At 38.4% G+C, this 25426-nt stretch overlaps 1 protein-coding gene across 1 annotated transcript in view; it reads right to left on the minus strand.

Annotated features, from left to right (window-relative positions):
* The window catches only part of LOC126162214 (heterogeneous nuclear ribonucleoprotein U-like protein 1), a 142447-nt gene that overhangs the window by 2693 nt on the left and 114328 nt on the right, over window positions 1-25426 (minus strand). Inside the window, exons 14-16 of the mRNA XM_049918556.1 lie at window positions 16985-17198; window positions 7983-8121; window positions 6430-6635 (exon numbers count right to left, since the gene is read on the minus strand). Coding sequence (XP_049774513.1) covers window positions 6430-6635; window positions 7983-8121; window positions 16985-17198 — 559 coding nt within the window. The remainder of the gene's footprint in view (window positions 1-6429; window positions 6636-7982; window positions 8122-16984; window positions 17199-25426) is intronic.

A 25426-nucleotide genomic window follows, 5' to 3' on the forward strand; every position in this document is an offset into this window, starting at 1 on the left:
GACATCACCTCAGATCCCCCTATCATTTGAAATAGATAATTTGGCAGCTCACCAGGCTCATTTCAGCATTGTGTAGTACCCACAAGGCGAGGTGCTTTACTGAACAACAAATCTCTTTCCAAACTATGATTTCATCTTTGTTATTGGGCTAAGAATTATTTATATTTCGATAAATTCTTAATGTTGACCACTTATTTTGAGCTTAAGATATTGTCAACTAGTATACTATTAGTATAAACCATTTGGATGACAACACCAATGCTAAAATGTCTTGCAAAAGACTAATGAAACAACAAAACAATCAATTACTGATAAAATTATTTAATTAAATAGTTAGAAAATCTACTCACGAAACGGTGGCATATAAAATTCTCGCGTGTTTGTTATGCCGCCGCTTGGCGAATAGATTTTTTATCTATTCAATTAAAAGACTAATGAAGTTATCACACCTTTCTTTAGCACTAACACTACTGGAAAGCTTTTGTTTCCTAAAGTCTTGAAGTGTGTCCATGCAGAAACTACGGCTGCAGGAGCGTAATACTTTTGCAGAATTTTAACACGTACACACAATCATCTCTCCATACAATCCTGCTAACAGTCACAGCAATTATTTATGCAATAACGCCTTTACTTAAAAGTGCTGTTTATTACAGAGGTACCATATTTACTCGAACCTAAGCTGCACCTGAAAAATGAGACTCGAAATCAAGGGAAAAAAAATTTCCCAAATCTAAGCTGCACCTGAAATTTGAGACTCTAAATTCAAGGGGAGAGAAAAGTTTTAGGCCACATCTCCAAATCGAAACTAAGTTGGTCCATTGTTATATGAGAGACAATTTAGGTCGAATGAATGACTATACACCTACAGCAGTTTGGTTCGAGTCTTAAGCTTAGCAGTTAAGCCTTACCAGGTAGCCATTGCTATGTGTCAGGCGCTCCGTCCGTATTTATACGGGTACCCTTCCTTATTCACGTGCTTCGTCTGATTTGAATTGATTGCTTATTTTTCTTTGATCTGATAAGCGCAGTTTTCTTTGTTATAGGTGTTTACGTCACTCTAAGCTGAAAATGCATTACTGTACTGTGTCATGCATTGTTTGTCGCATTCTGATAGTGCGTGTTTACGGCCTGTCGCCGCTCGCGGCATGGCTTGCTTTTGTACGCGCTACCGAGGCTTACAATTGTCTCATTAGCGAAACAATGGCAAGAAACTACTATTTGTTGTTACTTACACTGCTGCTTTCTTTGATAATGATCAACAAGAACCAAATAGTAGACTGAGTATGATAGGTGATGTTCTGAACGAGAGTTTAGCGAAAATTTTTCTCCGTTTGAAAATCTTTGCAGGCGCCTCTTTAGTACATTACATTCTGCAAAGAAATTAGAGTCATCTTAGATTTAAAAACCGAGTCAATTGCTTTGCTTCATGTCTGACTGTATCACTGTTAAGCATAAGAATAATACAAATATGAACATGACATGATATTATATTCTTCCGCGTTTGCTGTTGTCTCACTCTAGTTTTGTGGTTTATTAGGCAGACAGGATTTAAATGAGATAGCAGCAAACACGAAACAATACATGGCAAAATGTTTATATTCGTATTATTCTTATGGTGAATAGACTACTACATGTGATTCACAATTTATAAAAGTTCCTATTAGCAAACATCTTTTCTCACAGATAGGAAAAAAATCCAGAACGTAGAGTTGGCCATATTGACAAAGATCCCAAACAGTCTTGCCAGTCGGGTTTTCATAGTACATTGAAATGCTGCTACATTCTTAGATGAACAATACGGAATTTGTATTTACTTCGTTGGATAATGTACGAAAATGCAATGGTCGAAACTCGGAGCGGAGAAAAAAGCTCACCTTCCACCTTTTTTTTTTTTTTAATTTATTTACTGACGTAGAGGTTTTGGCGCCAGTATTTATCTTTGTGCCTACATAGCATGCCTGTGTAGCGCTACATGTATTCGACGGCAGAAATAAGTTATGGCGGCACCCACCAACATTTTTCAGAACTTCCGCTTGCTTTGCACTCGATTCTAAGCCGCAGGCCGTTTTTTGGATTACAAAAACCGGAAAAAAAAGTGCGGCTTAGATTCGAGTAAATACGGCAGACAAAGGTAAATATGAGACAGAAAGTTTATTGGTGATTACTCTGCATGAAAATATGAAGAAATGGCTTTGCCAGTCACTTTACTAAAGGCTGCTGCAGCCTTTTTACAAGAACAAGTCTATCAAGACTTGTTTAATGAGTATCCCCTGTACCCATCCACTTCCACTTCAGGACCACCACTGATAAGTCTTACAACAAAGGCAGAAAATTTGAAACTACACATGGTTTACTAACTTACACATGTTCACTGCACTTCTTTTCAATCAAACATCTTCATTTCCTGTGTAAATCAATGAAGTGCAGGAGACTGACTTTATTATTGATGTGGGGGACATTTATGTGCAGCCGTCAATTTTTCTCTGCCGGCAGAAAGCTCAGTCACTAGCAGTGGCCCATGTGCAGCAAGATAAACAATAGCAACATGAAAGCTGATGTTTTAAATTTCACATTTAAAAAATAATTCATGCGAGAGGACCATAAAGACATACCATCATTTCAGAGCCGCACAGATTACAAACAAGAGACCTCCCTGGCAGGCTCCACAGCTAGGATCCATAAAATTACAGACTCCCAAACACGAGTTTGTTGCAGAATCTGTGAGCGTTTTCTACATTTGATTATGGCAAGTTTCCTTCAGACAGAAAAATCTCCTGTCCACGAATTAGCACCTATTTTTAAAGCACTTGTCTGACACTCAGATTCCATATTGCTAGATTTTTGGGAAGCACCGATACAGGGACACACTGTGGACTTAATGGAGGTCCAAGCTTATGGAAAAGTTCTTAGAAATGTCTCTAAGGTTTTTTACCTAATAGAAACAAACATGTACTGCTGGGTAGCTAGTGTTCATCAGAGTTGGAGATGTCATTAAGAGTGCCCCAGGGAAGTGTGATAAGACCGTTTCTCTCTCTCTCTCTCTCTCTCTCTCTCTCTCTCTCTCTCTCTCTCTCTCTACATAAACAATCTGACATACAAGGTGACGAGCAATCCGATCGAGTGTCAATGAGACTGTAGTGTACAGGGAAGTCTTATTGCTGAGTGACTTAACAAGATACAGCAGGACTTTGACAATATTTCTATTCAGTATGATAAATGATAGCTTGCTCTAAATGTAGAGAAACTTAATTCAGACGAGTTGGAAAACAATCCTATGATGTTCGAACACAGATTTTTGGTGTCATACTTGCCATAGTCACATTTGTTAAATATCTAGGCGCAATGCTATGAAGTGACACAAAGTGAAATAAGCACATGAGAACTGTAATAGTGAAGGTAAATGGTTGACTTTGGCTTACTGAGAGAATTATAGGAAAGTGCAGCGCATCTGTAAGAGATGATCATGCATAGAACATTTATGTGAGCCCTTCTCGAGTAGTACTCTGTGTTTGGGATCCTCACCACGTTGGATTAAAGGAAGACACTGAAGCAATTCAGAGCCATGCCACTACTTTTGTTACCAGTAGGTTTGACTGACAAGTGTTACGGAAATGTTTTGTAAACTAGAATTGGAATCCCTGGAGGGAAGATGTTCTTTGAAAAGAACACTATTAACAAAATTTAGAGAACCAGCATTTGCATCTGACTGCACAGTGATTCTACTGCTGCCAACGTACATCTTGTGCAAGGACTGTGAAGATGAGGTAAGAGAAATTAGGACCTGTACAGAGGCAGACAGACTGTCTTCTTTCCCTCAATCCATTTGAGGGTAGAACAGGAAATGTGACTAGTAGCAATGGGCCAAGATATCCTCTCCACTCCACACCATATGGTGGCTTACTGAATAATATGTAGCTGTAGATGAGCGAGGATAAGTAGTGAGCACTCATTGGATTTCAATATTTTATTAAATAACAGATAAAATTGAACAGCGATATTGCATCAAATTAAAAAAAGGTGGGGGACACATCACCTCAGCAGAAATCATTTCCAAGATTAAACAGACTTGCAGCGATGATGCTGTGAGCTATTCACAGATAATGGAGTGGTACACCCATTTCAAAGAAGGCCACCCACCGAACCACGTAGAGGCAGACCCTAAACTACACAAAAAGCAGTGCCATTGAACAAGCACATATTTTTGGTCATGAAAGACTGTTGTATCACAGTAAAAAGCCTTGCAAATGATGTGGGTAACCGCTTGATTACTACATTCAAATTTGACCAACCATTTGTGCATGAGGAGTCTCTCTGAAGTACGTAACAGAACTGTTGACAATGAAGCAAAACCAACATCAGAAAATTGGAAAAGAATGCAGACAGTAAATCCCATTCTGTGTGACTTGGCTATTTTCCAAGCTGAAATACCCCTGAAAGGAACTTGATTACAGTCAAAAGAAGACATCATGCAGAATGCAATGGCCTGACAGATCGACATTCCAAAAGATGCATTAACAATGGTAGGAGTGTTGGGAGAAGAGTGCGTGTTTTCAAGGAGACTACTTTGAAAGTGATTGGATTCTGTATCTTCAAATCAATAAATGTGTTTCTACTAAGCAGAAGTTTAATACATTTTGAACATATCTCGTGTATAGGAATGACCATCACTAAAATGATTGAACAAACCACCACCACCACCACCACCACCACCACCACCACCACCACCGTATTTTCATCCTCCTATTTTTTTTATTACTCTTATATTTATAGTTCTCTCTCAGTTTTTAGCTGTACTATTAATTTACATTTAATTTCATTTCCTCTAATCTTTTTATCTCATTCTATCCTATTACCTTTGGACTGAGGCGTAGTGTAGAATATCTATGGGGTGAGGATAGCTCATCAAACCACAACTGTCCAGCGACATCGTAACTGTTTACATTTTGTGCCAAGACAATAGCTTTAATATTACACATTTATTCTGTATTCACACTTTCTTTTGCTATTAACACCAATTACGAGTAACTGTTGCTGTTACCAATGCAAATCTAAATATGTAAAAGGAGTTACTTTTCACTGTTGTACCACTAAGCCATTTGTACTCAGGTGATTCATGTGAAAAGATTTCTGATGTTGTGGCCTAGATCACAGAAATTAAAAGACTTTCCTCAAGGAATGGTAGTTTGAGCTACACGCATGGGACATTCCATTTCGGAAATCGTTAGGGAATTCAATTTTCCAAGATCTACAATGTCGAGAGAGTGCCAAGAATACCAAATTTCAGGCATAACCTTTCACCACAGACAATTCAGTGGCCGATAACCTTTATGACCGACAGCAGCAGCATTTGAGTAGAGTTGGCAGTGCTAGCAGACCAGCAACATTGTGTGAAATTACCACAGGCATATATGTGGGATCTATGATGAATGTATCAGTTTGGACAGTGTGTCAAAATTTGGCATTAATGGGATGTATCAGAAGACAACCAATGCAGATGCCTTTGCTAACAGCATGATATCACCTGCAGCGTCTCTCCTGGGCTCATGGCTGTATAACGGTTGGACATGGATAACTGGGAAAACTATGGCTTGGTAATATGAGTCCCGATTGCAGTTGGTAAAAGCTGATAGTAGGGTTCAAGTGTGGTACAGACTTTACAATGCCATGGATCCAAGTTGACAAGAAGGCACTGTGCAAGCTGGTGCTGCCACCATAATGGTGGGGGCTGTGTTTACGTGGAATGAACTGGGTCCTCTGGACCAACTGAACTCATTGCATAACTGGAAATGGCTATGTTCAGCTACTCAGAAACTATATGCAGCCATTCAATGGTGGAATTTTTATTATCTACAATGGGCCACGACACTGGGCCACAATAGTTCGCAATTGGTTTGAACATTCTGGAGAATTTAAGTGAATGCTCTGGCCACCCAGATAATGTGACATAAATCTCTCAGAACATTTATGGGATATAATGAAGAGATCAGTTCGTGCACAAAATCCTGCACCAGCAACACTTTTTCAGTTATGGACAGCTATACAGGCAGCATGACTCAATATGTTTGCAGGGAACTTCTGACAAGTTGTTTATTCCATGCCATGTGAAATTGCTGCACTATGCCGGAGGCTCCACAAGATGTTAGGCGGTACCCCATGACTTTTCTCCTCAGTGTAGGTTTTCTCTATTTTCAACTGTCTTCTCTACAGATGGCTCTCTCATCCTGGGGTCTTAGCAACCTTCCCTCCTTTTTAAACTCACCCATCTTGTTTTCTTTGCTACATCAGAAAGAAAGTAATAAGTTCTGGAAACTAGGAATAGTTTTTTTCCACTTTTAAATGTGTATTGGCAGTACAAAAATTTTGCATCCTGAAATATTGGCCAGCTTTTATATAAAATTTTGAAGTTGAAAATAAGAGCTTTAATTTTACCTGTCCCCATCCTTGATTGCTGGAACCATAACCTTGATTATAGTACTGTTGTTGATTCCAATTGTATGGTGTAGTGCTTCCATAACCCTGCTGTGAATAACTTTGTTGACCGTATCCTGACTGCTGCTGTTGTGGCGGCTGTTGTTGATGCTGCTGTTGTGACTGCTGTTGCTGGTGGTGTGGTTGCTGTTGCTGCTGCCCATAACCTAATAATAAACACAGAAAATTTTCAGAACATGCCACAAACTATGGTATTGGACAGTTACTCTCTATAATTTCTTGATTACAGTGAAACAAGTTAACTTAACAAGGGTATAACACTAGTACAGAACTGGAACAAAACTTACGTATTTTATGGAAAGCTTGTCTGGAGTTTTCCCTACTTTTAATGGGACAAAGAGCAAATGGGTAAGAAAACTGGTGGAAGAATGTAAAAAATGCAGGTCAATAACACAGGATCTTTTGAGGAAGGGGAGAGCAGTTTCTCCACCTTGCAGTACAATTAAAATAAAGTGCGACTTGACAGTTATGCACTGAGCGAGTGGAGGTCAATGTTGTTACCATCATGTGTGCAGTGTATCATGCCCACTTTGGTGCACAAATTAGCTGTCAGTGAAGCATTGTTAAATAACAAATGACAATACCAAGTAGGAAACTTCTACATTAACCATGCATATTAATAAAATATTCACTGACATGTCATTTGAGTCTAAGGGAAGGATCATATCTTCCTCAGACACCAAACTGGCGTTGGAGCTGACAGGAATTACAAAAGCTTCCATTTCTTCTCCTGGAAAACCTTGCAGCATCAGTGTGACTGACTACTGTACAGAACTAGAAACCTTTCACGTGGTGTAATGTTAACAATAGATGCTTTTCTTACCATTTGCACTTTACTGAGCGTAAAACTATTTTGTTTCTACCCAAGTCACTTTTCACCTGGGTCTAATTAAGTTCAAGACTATTAAAATTACATGATATTCTGCCATATTGTATTATGCACTTTATCCACAGCCAGATCGTTGACATGGAAGCATCTTTTCTTTGCATGCACTATTTTACAACTTCTTCTCTTCTGCTGATTTATTAAAAGTGCAGCACGAAACTCTTCTTCCCATAACTTAACGGCACTTGACAAATCATTTTCAAAGTCAGTCATAATAATCTGACATAATTAACCTGATGACAGGTTCTTGGTATCACTGATATCAAACTGTCCAGATACATGAAGTTCTATCAGGGAGAAAAAATGTGTCAAAGGTAATACAAAGTCAAAATTTTGTTTGGACCATGGAAGTTTAGCTTGCTCTTCCAAAAGAAGCCATCAATCCCACTTTTTCTGTCACTGATTACTCACATTTACTACCTGAATTGATGATCAGCCCCAACAAAAATTGAAAGCATCCAACTGTGATAGCTTGTGAAGACTACAAATAGGACTGCAAAATTAGACACAGCACTAATGACTGTACTATACTGGTGGGAAGTAGGCCAATGAAACAATCCCAAAGTAAAAAACATTTCCAATAAATATATACAATATTTTTATTTACCTTTCCAGCTCTGCTGGGTGTTTTGTTGTCCCCAGCTTTGCTGATTATAATTCTGGCCCCAGCCTCCACCTGAGCTGCCACTACTGCTTACATTACTAGGCGTGGCCCCACTTCCTTGGTTGTAATTCCCCCAACCTCCCTGTGAAAACAGAACAGTGATTATTTGATATATTCACAAATCTTATTCAGTGAAATATTGAATTTCTGACTTTGCTGAACTCTACATGTAACAAATATTTTATGAAACATATTCAACTATACAAAAGTGATGCAAGTCAAATTAACAAGAGCAGTGACTTCTAGTTAGAAGAGAAATGAAAGGTTTAACTGACAAATGGACATCATCTGTCACAGGGCCTACCACTGTATTACAGTTTACGGAGCCCTCCATTGTTTTCACTTCATTATGTGCTACATGGACAATTTTTTGTCACAACTCCAAGCTTTTGAAGCAACATGTTCCTTTGTAAAAGTAAAGGAGGAGGAAGGGAAATATCAGGGGAGGTAAGACAGATAACATTGCCATGGACCACTCTGAATCCAGGTTAAGGGCTACATGTAACACAGGAGTATAAAAGGCAGCAAAGATACAGGAAAATGCATCAGACTGAGATGACAAAAATCATGTATTGGTAAACACCACCTCCAGAGCAGTTTAAAACATTATCTCTGAAAATAAAAGCAGCTCTCCAAGTTAACTAAGAAGCAGTTCAATTGCCTGCCAACATTAGTCAAAGAATCTGGAAGATCATGGTGGGCGAGCCTAGAGGTAGGAGGGGTAAATTCCATCAGAATATGTGCCACTTTCCTTAAGACTCCTCAATGACAATAGCAAGTGGCTTACTAGAAGATAAAACTATAACTTATGCGTATCACTTATGTAGAGGCAACATAGGACAGTGGACGCCTCCTTCCTTCAGGGACGAAAAGCATGGAGATCATTAGAGGAAGCAGTAGCTAACCAGATGATCTATCTCCAAGTGAGTTTACACTCGCAGAACTGTGTCAAGACCATCAAAGCAAATGCTGTACAAGTAATATGAGCAATAGCCTGGACACTGTTGGTTGAGTCACTGAAAAATTAAAATATAATTGAGAAAGGCATGTTTAATAAAATGTTTTTTTTTTTTTTTTTTTTTTTTTTTTTTTTTTAGCAGAGCTGATAGTCCTACACACACCCAGCATTGAATGTTGTTCCTGACCAGCAAAAGATGGAAAGCACATCTCCTGTCCCTGGGTTTAGCATCATCAATGAAAATTATGGTAGCACTCTGATACTCCTTAAGAACTGTGGAACAGATGCCACAGATGCCTTTAACATGCTGGAGGCAATGAACTTTAGATCTTTGAAACAAGATTGGTCCTATTCGTTGTCTGGGTGCTCGCCAAGAAGGAGTGCATGGGAAAGCACAATCAACACAATCTGAGGAGGGTAGATGATAGTCCTACCAGAGGGTCTAGAAGGGTAGATGATAGTCCTAGCAGAGGGTCTTGAGGCACATTTCAACTGATAATCCCACCCTATTGAGTGTCAAGGTGTCAACAGCCCTTGCATGAAAAAGAATAGGATGTATCAGGTGATTAGGCAATTGTTCGGTGGTTATTGTGAAAATGACCAAGAGTTGTTATCGTCTGAACTGAAGACTTAAGAGCCACACTTCACTTCACTGAAGAGCAGGTATACAGGACTAGTCTAACCCTACAATAATGTACTGTGTACAATAACTTCAAAGCCAAAGAGTGCAACAGTTCGCTTAATGTGACAGTCAACATATATTTTAGTACGTAGCTATATAATCCAGATAGCAGCGGACTATGAATGCAGATTACATCAGAAGTGCAAATCGAAGTTGGCAGAACAGTTTTTCATAGGTCAGCAGTTGTTCTCTAATTGTTCTACAGCTGCTTAACATTTAGCTGTTTGGTTCAGTTGATGGAAGTTATTGAATGCAATGTACAGTAAGTTTAGATGTTCCATTTGGCTTTAAATTATGGTGCTTTCAATTGTGTGGCATGTTTTTCTCATTGAACATGTGTTTCAGCAATGCAATATATACAGAAATTTAGTACAAGGAAGCATTTGATGAAAAATGCCCAGAGAAAGCTGTACCTCATCATGATGCAGTTTGTCGACTTTTTGAGAAATTTCAAGAAACAGGCTCAGGGTTACGTGCTAAATGCAATGTAATACCACCCAAACCTATGAACAGAAGTTGCTGGATACTTCTGACTCAGCAGCAAAATCACTGGGCAAGTTGCCACACGAAAGTTATCAGGCTTGCAACCATGCATAAAGCAACTGGGCAAACACTGAAATATCTTCCGTATGAAATGACAGTAATGCAATAACAGAAAATGCAAAAATTGAAAAGTGAATACCGTATTTACTCGAATCTAAGCCGCACTCGAATGTAAGCCGCACCTGAAAAATGAGACTCGAAATAAAGGAAAAAAAAAAAATTCCCGAATCTAAACCGCACCGGAAATTTGAGACTCGAAATTAAAGGGGAGAGTAAAGTTTTAGGCCGCACCTCCAAATCGAAACAAAGTTGGTCCATTGTAATATGAGACACAATTTAGGTCGAATGAATGACGATACAGCTACAGTAGTTTGGTTCGAGTCGTAAGCTTAGCAGTTAAGCTTTACCAGGTAGCCATTGCTATGCGTCAGGCGCTCCGTCCGTATTTATACGGGTACCCTTCCTTTTTCACGTGCTTCGTCTGGTTTGAATCGATTGCTTATTTTGCTTTGATCTGATAAGTGCTGTTTTCTTAGTTATAGGTGTTTGCGTCACTCTAAGCTGAAAATGCATTACTGTACTGTGTCACGCATTGTTTGTCGCATTCTGATAGTGCGTGTTTACGGCCTGCCGCCGCTCGCGGCATGGCTTGCTTTTGTGCGCGCTACCGCCGCTTACAATTAAAAAAGAGAGAGAGAGAGAGAGAGAGAGAGAGAGAGAGAGAGTGTAATCGTCTCATTAGGGAAACCATGGCCAGAGACTGCTATTTGTTGTTACTTACGCTGCTGCTTTCTTTGATAATGATCAACAAGAACCAAATAATAGACTGCGTATGATAGAACATGTTCTGAACGAGAGTTAGGCGAAAATGTTTCACCGTTTGAAAATCTTTGCGGCCGCTTCTTTACTACATCAAATTCTGCGCAGAAATTAGAGTCATCTTAGAATTAAAAATCTAGTCAGTTACCGTGCTTCATTTCTGACTATCACTATTAGGCATAAGAATATTACGAACATAAACATGACACGATACGTATATTCTTCCGCGTTTGCTGTTGTCTCACTCTAGTTTCGTAGTTTATTAGGCAGACAGGATTTAAATGAGATAGCAGCAAACACGAAAGAATACATGGCAAAGTGTTGATATTCGTATTATTCTTATGGTGAAGAGAATACTGCATGTGATTCACAATTCACGGAAGTTCCTATTAGCAACCATCTCTTCTCACAGGTAGGAAAAAATTCAGAAAGTAGAGTTGGCCATATTGACAAACATCCCAAACAGTCTTGCCAGTCGGATTTTTGTAGTACATTGAAATTCTGCTACATTTGAAGATGAACAATACGGAATTTGTATTTACTTCGTTGGATAATGTATGAAAATGCAGTGGTCGAAACTCGGGGCAGAGAAAAAAAGTTCGTCTTCCACCTTTTTTTTTTGTTTTTTTTTTGTTTTTGTTTTTTTAAATTTATTTACTGACGCGGAGGTTTTGGCGCCAGTATTTATCTTTGTGCCTACAAAGCATGCCTGTATAGCACTACATATATTCGACGGCAGAAGTTAGCTGTGGCGGCACCTACCGACATTTTTCAGAACTTCCACTTGCTTTGCACTCGATTCTAAGCCGCAGGTGGCTTTTTGGATTACAAAAACCGGAAAAAAGTGCGGCTTAGATTCGAGTAAATACGGTACCCTACTGCAAATGGTTTAACTCTTATTGAGAGGAACACCACTGATATTCTTGATGTCACCTAGACAGACAAGGCCTGGTTCCAACCCTCTGGTTATGTTAACATACCAAAAACAATTATGGTCAAAAACGAATCCTCATGCTGTGCTTGAATTATCACAAAATTTCGAGTGAGTTAGCAATATTCAGATGGCCCATTATTGGATATTAATTTTTTTAAAGTAAATGTAAATAGTGAATATTATTGTTTAATGGTCCTCGATTTCATTGTTCAACTAAAGATGAAATCAACTACTCATAGTTTCAACACGGTGGTGTTACTGCACACACAGCTAACACTACACTTTGCCCCAAACAGTATTTTGAGAACTTGTGTCATCTTGAAAAATCTATGGCCCCTCTTTCACTAGACCACCTCCACCGCAATTTTGCTCTGAGGAGTAGCAAAATACGTAACATATCACAATTGCCTATTAATGTTATGTGGCTTAAAAACTGCGTACGCGAGAAGCATATCACAATGAGATCTGCGGAAAGTGTTCTCCACTAAACTTATACAGTTCAGACTTCCAACATATGTGGTGACTGCATGCCAATTTCCCAAACATCCTGTATCATGCCACGCCAAGGCTCTTGTATTTTATTAACTGAACTGAAGAGTTAGGGAGATATGCCATGATACTATTACAGAGTGATGAATGTACATTAGGCCTACAACAGATTCTTCAGTTCTTGTAGGCACAATCTTTTGAAGTAATAATATTGCAGTGCACATGCTAAAGTGACAATAATTTCAGCTGGACAAGATTTACAAAGGGTGATAATTACTCCCTGAAAATACTATAACCTTCGACACATTTGAAACAAGAATTCACATGCCATGATAAAGGTTAATCCATAACTCTTAGTGAGATTATGGTTTTAGTTAGCTTCAACAATCTTAACTGAACAATGCAATTTTACTGGTGATATGAAGATTTTTCAAATCTTTAAATGAACTTTAAACGGTGGGTCCAAAATCATACACAACATCCATTGTGTAAAAACTCAGATTGTAGTAATTGTTCAAAGTGACGACAGAAGGTCTCAATGCATGTACTGCGACGGTGCATCCAATTCTACTGCACTCTCACAAAGCTACTGGATGTCAGTTTTACAATGGAACAGATAGCAGGTGGTAAACAGTGTACAGCCCTGACCACCGGACAGACAATGTATACAGCTTAGCGCATAGAATGTGTGTCATGTGATGTCATTTGGCATCGCACTGGCACATTAATCTATGGCACATGCAAATCACTGTGCCTGGTGTCAGTTGTCCATTGCATTCAAGCAGCTTGAATTGTGTCCATGGTGAGATGTGTTACCGCATACAGTGCGTGGCGCATAGTCAAAGGTGGAAAATTACTCATCACAGGATTTGGCAGACATGAATTTAATGTACTGTGTGCCAGGATGTCGTGCCTGTAAAGTGACACGAATATACAGAGAAAGCTTTCCCAACAGGCTTCTTTCTAATATGGATACCACTGCCCACCCAGCAATAAGCACTCATCAACTTGCAGTGAAAAGCACACTTTGAAGCATACAGTGTGGAGAGTATACTGGTGGGAAAGGTATTACATCCCTATCATAAAGAATGTGTGCAAGCACTGGGACCAACAATTTTGGGTCCCATGTACACTTCTGTCAATGGATTATCCACCTGAGCTGAAATGCCATATTTTGTACAATTTTATGGAGGCTTCATTTAACCATGATGGTGTTTTCAACTGCCATGTCTGGATTGAGGACAATCCTCATGCCAACCATATCAGAGGCCATCAGCAACAATTCTTTGTCAATGTATGGGTGGGTGTTGTCCATCATCAGCTAACAGGACCTTCATAATTTCCAAGAATTTGTGCACATCGAAGTTGTGGACCCACTGCGAGTGATATATATCAAATATTCGATTGTAGAGTCTCTAAGCAGGAAAGGATGCTGCTTCATACTTTGACAGCGGAACATTGGCCGATAGCAGTAAAATAATATGTAAAGGTAGATTGCCCGGAAAGTAATGCACCACATTCTTTTCTTTATTGAACATAATGAGAATTACACACACTAAAGAATGGAGCTTAATCTACACACACTATTTTACAACGTAATCTCCACTCTGTTCTGTGGCCTTCCTCCAGTGCAAAACAAGGGCGTGTATGCTCTGTGGCTACCAATCCTTGTCCTGGTGGTGGACCAATGCTTCACTGTCATTGTCCTCAAAATATCTTCCTTTAATGGCAAATGACATCAGCTAGCTGCAACAGGTCAGGTGTGACAGCTGTGGATGGTCTCCCCAATTGCCGCAGATCGTGGAGCTCCAACGAACAGCCTTCTGATGACCTCACCCTCTGTGCCCAACAACTAACTTAACTTCTGTTGACAGCAGATGCTCCATAGACTTTGCACAAGCATTTGTGAATATTCCCCACAGTTTCTTTATCTGCAGTGAGAAATTCAATGACGGCAAGTTGCTTGTAATGTACATCATCTACATACACTATTTGGAAACTGTCCTGCAGTGGTGCATTACTTTCTGGGCAACCCTCGTATAAAACCAGCCTCCTTTAGACAGTGAGCACATGAAGCATGCTCTTTTTGTTTTCTGAAGAAGGCTTTGGCTGAAAACTCAATGTCTCTTTGTTGTGTCTGGCTGAAACTCAATGTTTCATCTTCACAGTGAGTAGTGAAACTAATGTTTTCATAATATTGTTGATTTCCAATCTGGACTTCCCATTGCTTAGAAAGTAATTTGTATTAGACACCCCTGTTCTACAACACCTGGAAGCTGCCTAGTAAACATCCATTATAATTTTATTGTGGGCTTGACAGCTAAATTGGCAACAAATTGCTCAGTGTGAGCTCGGAACCTAAAGTGATTAACACACACATGCACATTCACCCAAGCAGGCACACCTCACGAACAGATGACTGCTACCTCCAGCCAATGTTGCTACAATGCAATTGTCATGAAGAATGGAAGCAGCAATCTGGAGTGGGGTGGGGATGGGGGAAGCTAGGAAGGTACGGGTGGGGGGAGGAATGCTATCTGACAGTGTACTTGTCTGATGTGTGCAGATACTAGATAGCAGCAGGGCAAGCCTGCCAAGCACAATGGGAAGAAGGGAGAGGCTGTGGGGGAAGCTATGAAAATTAAGTTGCCACAGAGACATTTACAAAATCGAATTGTAGATACATGGAGCAGATGCACCCAGTCTACAGAAACTGTATATTTCTAATAGAAAACTGGCAATATGCATATTCAGGCAATGCTGAGTTTGTCAGCTTGCACCAACATAAAACATTGTGCAATAATTTCTGCAGATCTGGTATACGACATGGCTGCTTTCACAGACAGCCCAGTCTTTGATGGGGTAAGGTAGGTTAGCCTGTGACAAGACTGGAATCTTGATGTGATGAGTGCAGGGACTGGGCAGATCTTACACCTGGTTCTTCCATAGGGATATTATCTCTGTGGCATTGGAATGGCATTAGAAGTGGCTCAGGGACAGAATAGGACACTGTGGAGGTTGGGTGGGTAGAGGCTGGGTGGGCAACAGAACACCACTTTAGGAGGGGTGGGAAGGATCTCAGGTAGGCTGCCCCTAATATCAGGGAATAACGATAGGTAATCAAAGCTCTGACAAGTTATGTTGTTCAGTTGTTATAGCCTGGGATACTCCTTTGCAGGTGGTTCTTGGGGTGGTGGGAGAATTGGGGATGTGTGTAGGGATATAGAAAGGGAAATCTGCACTAGGACTGGTGGAAAGGCCTGCCTGTGAAGGCCTTTGTGTGACCTTCAGTATACTGTGCGAGGGAGTTCTTGTCACTTCAGATAAGCCTGTCCCTAGTGGCCAGGTTGTATGGGCGAGATCTTTTGGTGTGAAACGAATGACAGCTATCAAAATGCATGTACTGTTTGTGGTTGGTGGGTTTAATGTGGACACAGGTGTGGATGAAGCAATCAGAGAGTAGGTGGCAGAGTGGGTTGAAGAGGACCAAATGAAGCAGATGGGAGAGAAAGTGTTGAGATTGTGAAGGAAAGAATGAGGGAGTCGTGGTCCAGAGTCCACATCATGAAGATACCATAAATGAACATGACACAAACCAGGGGATTGGGAGGCTCTGAAGGTTTCCTCTAGATAGTCCCTTAACAGGTTGGCATAACAACCCTCACACTCATGATCTTGCCACTAACACTACCCATCCCAACATCCTTCACAGACTCCAAACCTACAACCTCATTCCTTATAAACCTTAATAACTGTAAGGTAGTGTAGAAATACTTCTCTCAAGAAAGGTATAAACACAAATCGGTAACACAGCCATGGGTACCTGCATGGCACCATTTCTTTAGAGCAGCGTGCACGTTTTAAAAATACTTTCTAGTAGCTGTTACACCACAGGCAGAATGGAGAGGTGTCAGAAAATAAATCATGATGCTGAAAGTAGACACTGTACAGGAAACAATATAAACTAACAATCGAATTTCACATTTTGACTATTGTATTACTAGCACTAACGTCTGGCTGTTTCCTGTTCTTCCTTTGTTTACTGTTCATTGTAGTGTCCATACTGTTAATATACTCTAGTTACAGCTACACTGTACACTCCAGCCACTGCTACACCACTTCTCGCCACTGTAAAATCAATAATTATGTTATTTATTTGGGGAAAAATGATCATCATCCATTACTGCTTGCTTTAATAGCAGTGGAGCCTTTATACTGAACAGCAATGAGAAATCACATTCTATGTTTGCTCTTGAAATTTTAAATTCTGATACAGTGCAATAAACATTGACCTACTTATAACAGCCCATAAATATTAACTCAGAGGCATTACACGAAAATACTTTTAACTTACAACCACAGCGCGAGGAAAGAATACTTACAACTGTGACGTCATAATGCCAAGTATTTAGCTTTTGAGAAGTTTTAGTTTTGAAACAACTTTAATCCCATCCGATCTATTTAACAATTACACACATACAAATTTGCCAACTTAACAGATAAGGCACAAAAGAACTTACTTTGCCACCAGAACTCTGGCTGCGGTTCTGATTCCCACTTGGACGATTACGGTCATAGCCACCACGTCCTGAATCACTTCTACCACCTCTGCCACCACCATGACTGCTACCACCACTTCCACCACCGCCGCCACCACCTCTCCAGCTACTACCACCATGACTGCTACCAGTACTTCCTCCACCTCCACTACGGTAGCCTCCAGAATGTTGCTGCCTACAATAATAATAATAACAACAATAATAATAATAACAACAACAATAATAATAACAACAACAATAATAATAACAACAACAACAACAATAACAACAACAACAATAATAACAACAATAATAATAATAACAACAATAATAATAATAATAGAACCACTTATGCAAACAATGTCTACTAATTAAAATTTTTAAATGCAAGTTTCTAGTGCTGTCCACTTTCCAGCACCTCTAAATAAATTACAGTAGTTAAAAAAAGGTCTCTTCATGCTACACACAATGTGCAGCATGCAAAAGGTGTTATTTTGAACTACTGTAATTTTCAATGGTGGTCCAAATACAAGGGTATCTGACATCATGGCAGCATCATGGGGGATTTTGCTTTGAAGTAAAATTGCAATGCCACCCAGCAAAGTTGGTACAAGGAATGCCAAATACAAGTGAGTGTCAAACAATTATCAAATTGTGAAACTTGATCTTCTCCCAATGTACGGAATATTCAAATAACTTACAAGAATTCAGCAAGGTAGCACTGTTGACAACTGCCTATATTTCAACAGGTGAACACACAATAATATTCAAGGCACAAACTGAGCAAAGACTATTTTGCATGGCAACTTACACCTTTGCAGAGAAAAAAACACACTGTAAATAACTAGTGACACCTATGCTTCTATTAATATAGTAACTTAATAGTTTAATTTGAAAAGTTTCCATAATAACTTAGTAACAGGAACTGTACACCACAATCTCAGCATTTTCATATTGCATGTAACGGCCAGTACTACATCCATGTTCTGCAATCAGAGATTTGTTTGGCTGTTCAGAGTGTGTTTGATGCCTTGTTCTAAGGGACAGGGCAGAGAATGGTGGGGGGTGGAGGGGGGAACCTACACAAAAATACTATGATTATCCTCTATAGACCCTGAGGGGGCACTAACCTTAGATGGTGGCCAGAAAATACGGAGCTGGAGGTTTTTGTTTAAATTCTGCCAGCAGTCCTGTTCTCTCCCTGGTCAAACGAAACATGGGCAACATTAATGCCACTTACTCATCCACTGTTAATAGTCCATTATCGGCAATGTCCAACAGTCATCTATGAACAGCTGCGTGGAATTTATTTTTTCCCTTTACAATTATTAATCCTTCAACTGCTATGGAATTGTTAACATGTACCACTACTACTGTCCCTGTGTGCTCTGGACACATTTACACACACACACACCTTTGATCCTTCTGTCAAGTGCTCTGGATACTATACGTGCTTGATCCTTGGTTATTATGAAGTATGTTGTCCTTTACACAGGCAAATGGGAAAGTAGCTGCAGTTACAAAAATTTTGAAAGTCTTTAAAATTGCTATGCTACTCATCACTTACACAGTTTACTTCAGAGTTTCACAAGTGCAAATTTGGCACCAGCTATACTGACAAGATACATCAGTAACTATGAAATATTTGTGAGTTTGGATTACATTAAAGTCATAACACTGCAGCAGTTCACACACAGCAAGCATCACACAATGTCACAAACACACCTGACAGGAGTACTTGCCTTAATGTGTATCTCATACAAATAAAAATTGCGACTGTTTTATATAAAAAAAATTCATTAATTTTTATCACTGCAAGTTTGTTTTTCAATGAATAAAAAGAAATCAAAATCAAACCTACTCCAACAACAGTGCCGAAAGCAATTCCTAGAACATATGAAACAATTACAATAATTTTCCATTGATTGTGTTCTGTGTGTTATACGATTTTTGTTTACTCCTAGAATTGCTTCTGACTGCAAAAAGTCATCAGTGAAGTTATCCGTGCCAGAAATATGAATTTCCTTCATTATGAAACAACAGATAGCATGGGATGCTATTTTTGTTGTCTTCTTCAGCAGTCGGATGCAAAAAAAATCGAAGTTGTTCCTGCTGCTGTGAAATTCCCAGAATCAGCAAATGCAACAAACTGTTCTCAAACAATACTAGAAACACACTATGACCACAAGGTGCAATCGATGCTGTATGTGCATCTGTTAGTGACAATGCTCTGTATATGAAACTTTATGAAACTCTGATGGTCCTGATTGCCAAATGTGTAGTGTTGGGCTTGTACGCTCCGTTTGATTATCGGAAGTTGAACAACAGTTAAGTCCAATTTAAATAAAGTTACAGCAATAGTAAAGTCACTGATCATAAACACCAGAAAGTGCAAATGTAAATTACTGCAGTCTAAGAACGAAATTTCAGAGTAAGTTTATCTTCCTGTTTCTTGGTGGAACAGCTGGTTTGATCAGTGTTCCATTTGCAAAGCTACTTCTTAGGTATTACTGGCTTCTTTGAGCTGCCACAAATAAAAGTAGTAATTGTGGTGCACATTTAATACAAAATTTGACAGATGTGAATAGAATTTACACATATATGGTTTTCGTGCTTCTAACTTAAGTAGAAGACTCTAAGTATCCAATTATTTGTATGCTTTGCCAAAAACTTAATAACTAAGAATTTTTTATGTGAAGGACAGCTTCCACAGGCTACACACCAAGCCCTGTTTGCTTTAAACACTGCATCAAGCTCTATGCAAAGATGTGTTTGGCACGGCAACTAATTCTACAAAGAGCAAACTGGCTCTGCCAAGAAACAAAGAACCAAAGCTTACAGGATCTGAGGCTTTTACTCTGACGTTTCATCAGGGAACTGTAATTTTAAACAATAAAGAAGAAACAGCTGAAACTGAAACACTGAAAAACAGTTAACAGAAAAAGAACAAGTTGATACTATGAAGGTTTTGAGTGCCATTCTCATTGAACAAGACTATGAACTGTTTGCTAAACATTATTTAGATTTGTTGTTTACTCCAACAAACAATGTCTACAGTGAGTGGATTTCCTCTTACTACAACACAATAGTTACACACATATAACATAATCTTAATGTACATAGTCTTGAATTTTGCATTTTTATTGGTCAAAAGAAAGAATCATACAAAGTTTAAAAAATTATATTGTAAAATATCAGTTTTCTTTCTTTCATCAAATAGAGTGATTAAACAATAATAATTTAATAAAGCAGACGCCAACTGAATGATACGACATACAATGCAATGAGGGAGTAACCAGATCCTGAAAAATTTATATATCTAATAATGTCAGAGAAATCGACGCTAATTTTACCAAATTAGATGCTGTATTTTCAGATCCCTACTTACAGATACATTCTGTTTTATGCTGCATTCATGTCAAATCCTTACATCATGTTCCTAATACGTGGTTGCCAACTACATGATGAAATGTAAAAGATTTTGTCACACTACATTAGATCTGGATCAAGTATGCTACATGATATCCATAATTGTGATTTTAAATGCAGGGTCATTCCACATCAAATCAACAAATGAAACCATCGTTTTCAACCTTACCCTCTTGGATTTAAATGAAATTAAGTATGCCTATAGTACTCAAATAGTACCACAAATTAATTTCTTCATATTTTTCTGATATAAAGTTACCGAGTAATGGACTTTCAAAAATTGAAAAAAATGACAAAATTTGACTCACGGAGCAATGTTGTTTTCTTTATAACTCGCGTTCTAATTAAGCTAGAACAATAAAATTTACTTCATTGGAAAGCTCTTTTAAAGAGCCTTTATATGATACCAAACATCATTAGTTCACTATATAGATAAACATTGTTTATAAAAACAACATTGTTGAATTTATAGAATTTGAAAAACTGTGTTTTTAAAATTCTCAAAAAATATATGTGAAAGATACACTTTACATCTAGATATTCTGAAAGTTTCAACTTGGGATGAGCATGGGATCACTACCAAAAGCAATTTTACGTTTACCACGATTCTCCAAAATCACAGTCAGATAGGTGAATTTCTATTATTTTGCTACACATGAAAACATTACAGTGTTAGATTTTGTTACATGGTCCACAAATTGTACTTTTCAAATGAATAACTGCTTATTAAACTTTAGTGCTAACTATTTATTAATAGCTCTAAAACCACAGGGGGAAAAAAAGGAAGCGCTCTCTCATTTTAAATATTATATACAAAATGATTCTTTGGTGTTACTATCTGCAATCTATTCAGTATTTTATCTCTGGTTAATATTGTCAGCAATTTTCACCTATTGTTGAAAGTGACCCACACATTATTTTGTTGTGAGGCAGCTGTAGTGAAATTATGTGATTAACTCTGAAATGTGTTTTGAATCTAGCTTGAAGGTACTTTTGTACAAACCTCACAAGATTGTATTGAATATAGAAAGCTGGGGCATTCAACTTCAAAAACATTTTTTTGTATGAGTTTGTTCACTTGAGAAATATAAAATGCCTAAAATTTCAGCTTGGTGCTGTAATCCATTTAATGAAAAGAGCCACAGTAACCACAAGAAAAACTTACGGTCTGTTTCACAATGGATGATAGCAAGAAAACCTTTCTCAACTTTAAACCAAAAAGTGTGTGACAACTGCCGTAAAAAATTGCACCAGTAGAAATTTGTGATACGTCTAGCACAGAAAATGATGATGATCTACTGTATTCTGTGGTGAAACAAGAAAGTGAAAAGGTTTTATGTGATAGTGACATACAAGACATTGCAGCAAGTGAGGCCTTAGAAAGGTTGAATGCTTCTTTGCAGTCCGTTGGTGAATCACCAATTAAGAAGGAACGACTGTGTGAAGCAAAATATCCTAAGGAAAATCTAATTAAATTAACTTCAACAATTCGAACAGAAGTATTATTGCTTCCTTCCGAAAAAGAAGAAGAGGTCAGCTAAAAGATAAATTTCGTACATGTACATCTCGAAGTAAACAGATGGAAATTCTTACCATTTTACCTAAAAGCTGGAGTGTTAAGATGCTTCAAGATGAATTTAATGTAACAAATTACATGGCTCGAAGAGTAAAAGATTTGGTGAAGGCCAATGGAATTTTGTCTTCACTAAACCCAAAACCTGGCAACTGCTGATTTTGTTAGAAACTTTTATTGTTCTGATGATATAAGCAGGGCAATGCCGGGGAAAAAAGATTTTGTGCTTGTGAGAGATAACGGAGAAAAACTGGAAGTACAAAAACGGCTAGTTTTAAGTAATTTGAAAGAAATTTAAGCGAACTTTGAAGACAACCATCCAGAGCTCCACATTGGATTTTCGAAGTTTGCGGACCTACATCCCAAAAATTGTGTTTTAGCTGGAAGTAGTGGTACACACAGTGTCTGCATATGTACTACCCATCAAAACTTCAAACTGATCGTAACTGGATGTAACATTCCCCAGCTGACAAAGGATGAAGATAATCCAATAAAAACTTACAAAGACTGCATTGCAAGAGTTGTATGTAATCCGTCATTATCTGCTTGTCATTTTGGTGAATGTAAATTCTGCCCTGGCCCAGAAACATTTAAGACATTTTTACAAGATTTGTTGAATACTAATGATATTGATAATATAACTTAATCAGCAATGGGTTTCTGTTGATCACACATCTCTAGAAACAATTATAAAAATCATCTGACAACTTTATTGATTGATTTTTTTTTGATAAATTAAAATCGCTTACACGACATTTGTTGCTAGTCAACAATCAACCTTTCAAAAGAGACTGAGAAATGAACTTAAAGAAGGCAAGGTCTTAGCGATCCGTGACTTTTCTGAGAATTACTCCTTTGTCATCCAGGACGAAGTTCAAGGCTATAACTGGACAAACATGCAAGCAACGATTCATCCCATTGTTGCTTATTACAAGGATGGGAACAAACTCGAGCACACAAGTCTTGTAATCATATCAAAATGCCTAACACATGACACTGTTGCTGTGCATTTGTTCCAATCGTACTTGGACTTCCTGACTGTTAAATTCGGTAGAAAACCAAGAAAAATATATTATTTCTATGATAGAGCAGCAGCTCATTATAAAAATAGGAAGAACTTTATCAACCTGAGCCATCATGAAGATTTCCAAACTGAAGCTGAATGGCATTTTTCAGCCACCTCGCATGGGAAGGGAGCTAGTGATGGTGTTGGTGGAACAGTTAAACGACTTGCAGCTCGAGCAAGTCTGCAAAGGCCATACAGTGATCAAATAATGACACCAAAACAACTTTATATGTTTGCCAAGGATAACATAGAAGGAATGAACTTCAAGTATGCTACTAAAGAAGATCACAAAAATGAAGAAATGAAACTTATGGAGAGATTTGAGAAATGCTGCAAAATTGTAGGGACACAAAAACTTCACACTTTTATTCCTTTTAGCAAAGACAAAATAATAGCAAAAGTGTATTCAAACTTTGATGATAGTAAAATTGAACTGGTAACAGTTTCTGACAGTGATACAATACTGTTCAAAGACATAAAAGGATATGTTGCTTGTGATTATAATGGACACTGTTGGTTAACAAATCAGGAGAAGGATGAAACCACAGTTAGTTTCTTACATCCACATGGACCCTCACCAACTTTTACATTTCCGAGTCATCCAGACATTCTTTCCATATCGGTAGGGAAGCAGTGGCAATCGTGAACCCTGAAACTGCTACAGGGCGAACATATAAGTTATCCAGTGCAGAAATGTTGATGTGCAACAGACTGATTAGTTCTAAGTATGAAGAAGTGCACTAATAGGACGCCTATTTGTAAATAATAGTAATTACTAACTGAATTTAGGTCTGATCTCAGGTATTCATTTTTCTGCGTTTATTTATTTATTTATTTTTTTAAGTTTTCATTTTGTATTTATTAATTACAGAGGCATAAAACATATGTTCTTTTGTCAATTATAAGTTATTTTTAATTTCCACATTTTACAACAACATACAGCTGGTGAGAAGTAGGCCTAATATGTAAAATAATTTAGTTTTTGGGAATTTTTAAAGCACCACCCTTAACATAAAATTGCTTTTGATAGTGATCCCATGCTCATCCCAAGTTGAAACTTTCAGAATATGTAGATGTAAAGTGTATCCACATTTTTTTTTTGAGAATTTTAAAAATATAGTTTTTCAAAATTCGATAAATTCAACAGTGTTGTTTTTATAAACAATGTGTATCTATATATTAAACTAATGATGTTTGGTATCATGTAAAAGCTCTTTAAAAGAGCTTTCCAATGAAGTAAACTTTGTTGTTCTACCTTAATTAGAACACGAGTTGTAAAGAAAACAACATTGTTCCGCGAGTCAAAAATTTGTCATCTTTTCAATTTTTGAAGGTCCATTACTCAGTAACTTTTCGTCAGAAAAATGTGAAAAAATTAATTTGTGTCACAATTTATGAGTAATATATGCATACTTAATTTCAAAAAAATCAGAGGGTCAGGTTGTGGCACTTGTTGATTTGACTTGGAATTGCCCTGCAATGTGAACTGGAAAGCCAGTGGCTATCTTAAGTAAGTTTAGAACATCAACAGTGAAATAATGAAGATGAACACTCAATTTTGACAATTTTTGTGATGTCAATTTGTCTTTGCAATGGTTGTGTCATTTCTGCAACAGAGGCTCCAACGTCTAAAATACACACATGAAAATAAGTTTTGCATCACCCCGGTTCCCACAATGCCTGAAGATAAGACGTTCACTGTGGATATTGTATCACAGACACAGTCCCTCTGACTGTCCCAAGATGTCACTAAACCACCCCACAGATGTAAAAAACCATGCATGATCAGCGCCTATTAGATGGAGGGGATCCGAGAGCCAATCAGTTCCAGTCATTCCATGAGGAAGGAGGTACATGGCAGGTGTTGTCTGTAGTTGAACCATGCCTAAACAGTAAATACCGCAGTTCAATCATGTCCGCATTGTTACTTTGTGCCAGCAAGAGCTCTCAACAAGGGAAGTGTCCAGGTGTCTCGGAGTGAAAAAAAGCTATGTTGTTCGGACATGGAGGACATAAAGAGAGACAGGAACTGTTGATGACATGCCTCACTCAGGCCGTCCAAGGGATGCAGTGGATGACCGCTACCTAAGGATTATGGCTCAGAGGAACTCTGACATTATGCTTTTCGTGCAGTCACAGGAAACTGTATTACGACTCAAACCATGCACAATATAGGCTGCATGATGCGCAACTTCATTCCTGACGCCCATGCAGTGCGGTACAGATGGGCCCAACAACATGTCCAATGGACCACTCACTCAGGATTGGCATCATGTTTTCTTCACTGATGAGTGTTACAACGAGACAATCAGCAGTGACGTGTGTGGAGGCAATCCTGTCAGGCTGAATGCCAGAC

Source organism: Schistocerca cancellata, chromosome 2 (assembly GCF_023864275.1).
Source record: "Schistocerca cancellata isolate TAMUIC-IGC-003103 chromosome 2, iqSchCanc2.1, whole genome shotgun sequence".
NCBI classification, from domain to species: Eukaryota; Metazoa; Arthropoda; class Insecta; order Orthoptera; family Acrididae; genus Schistocerca; species Schistocerca cancellata.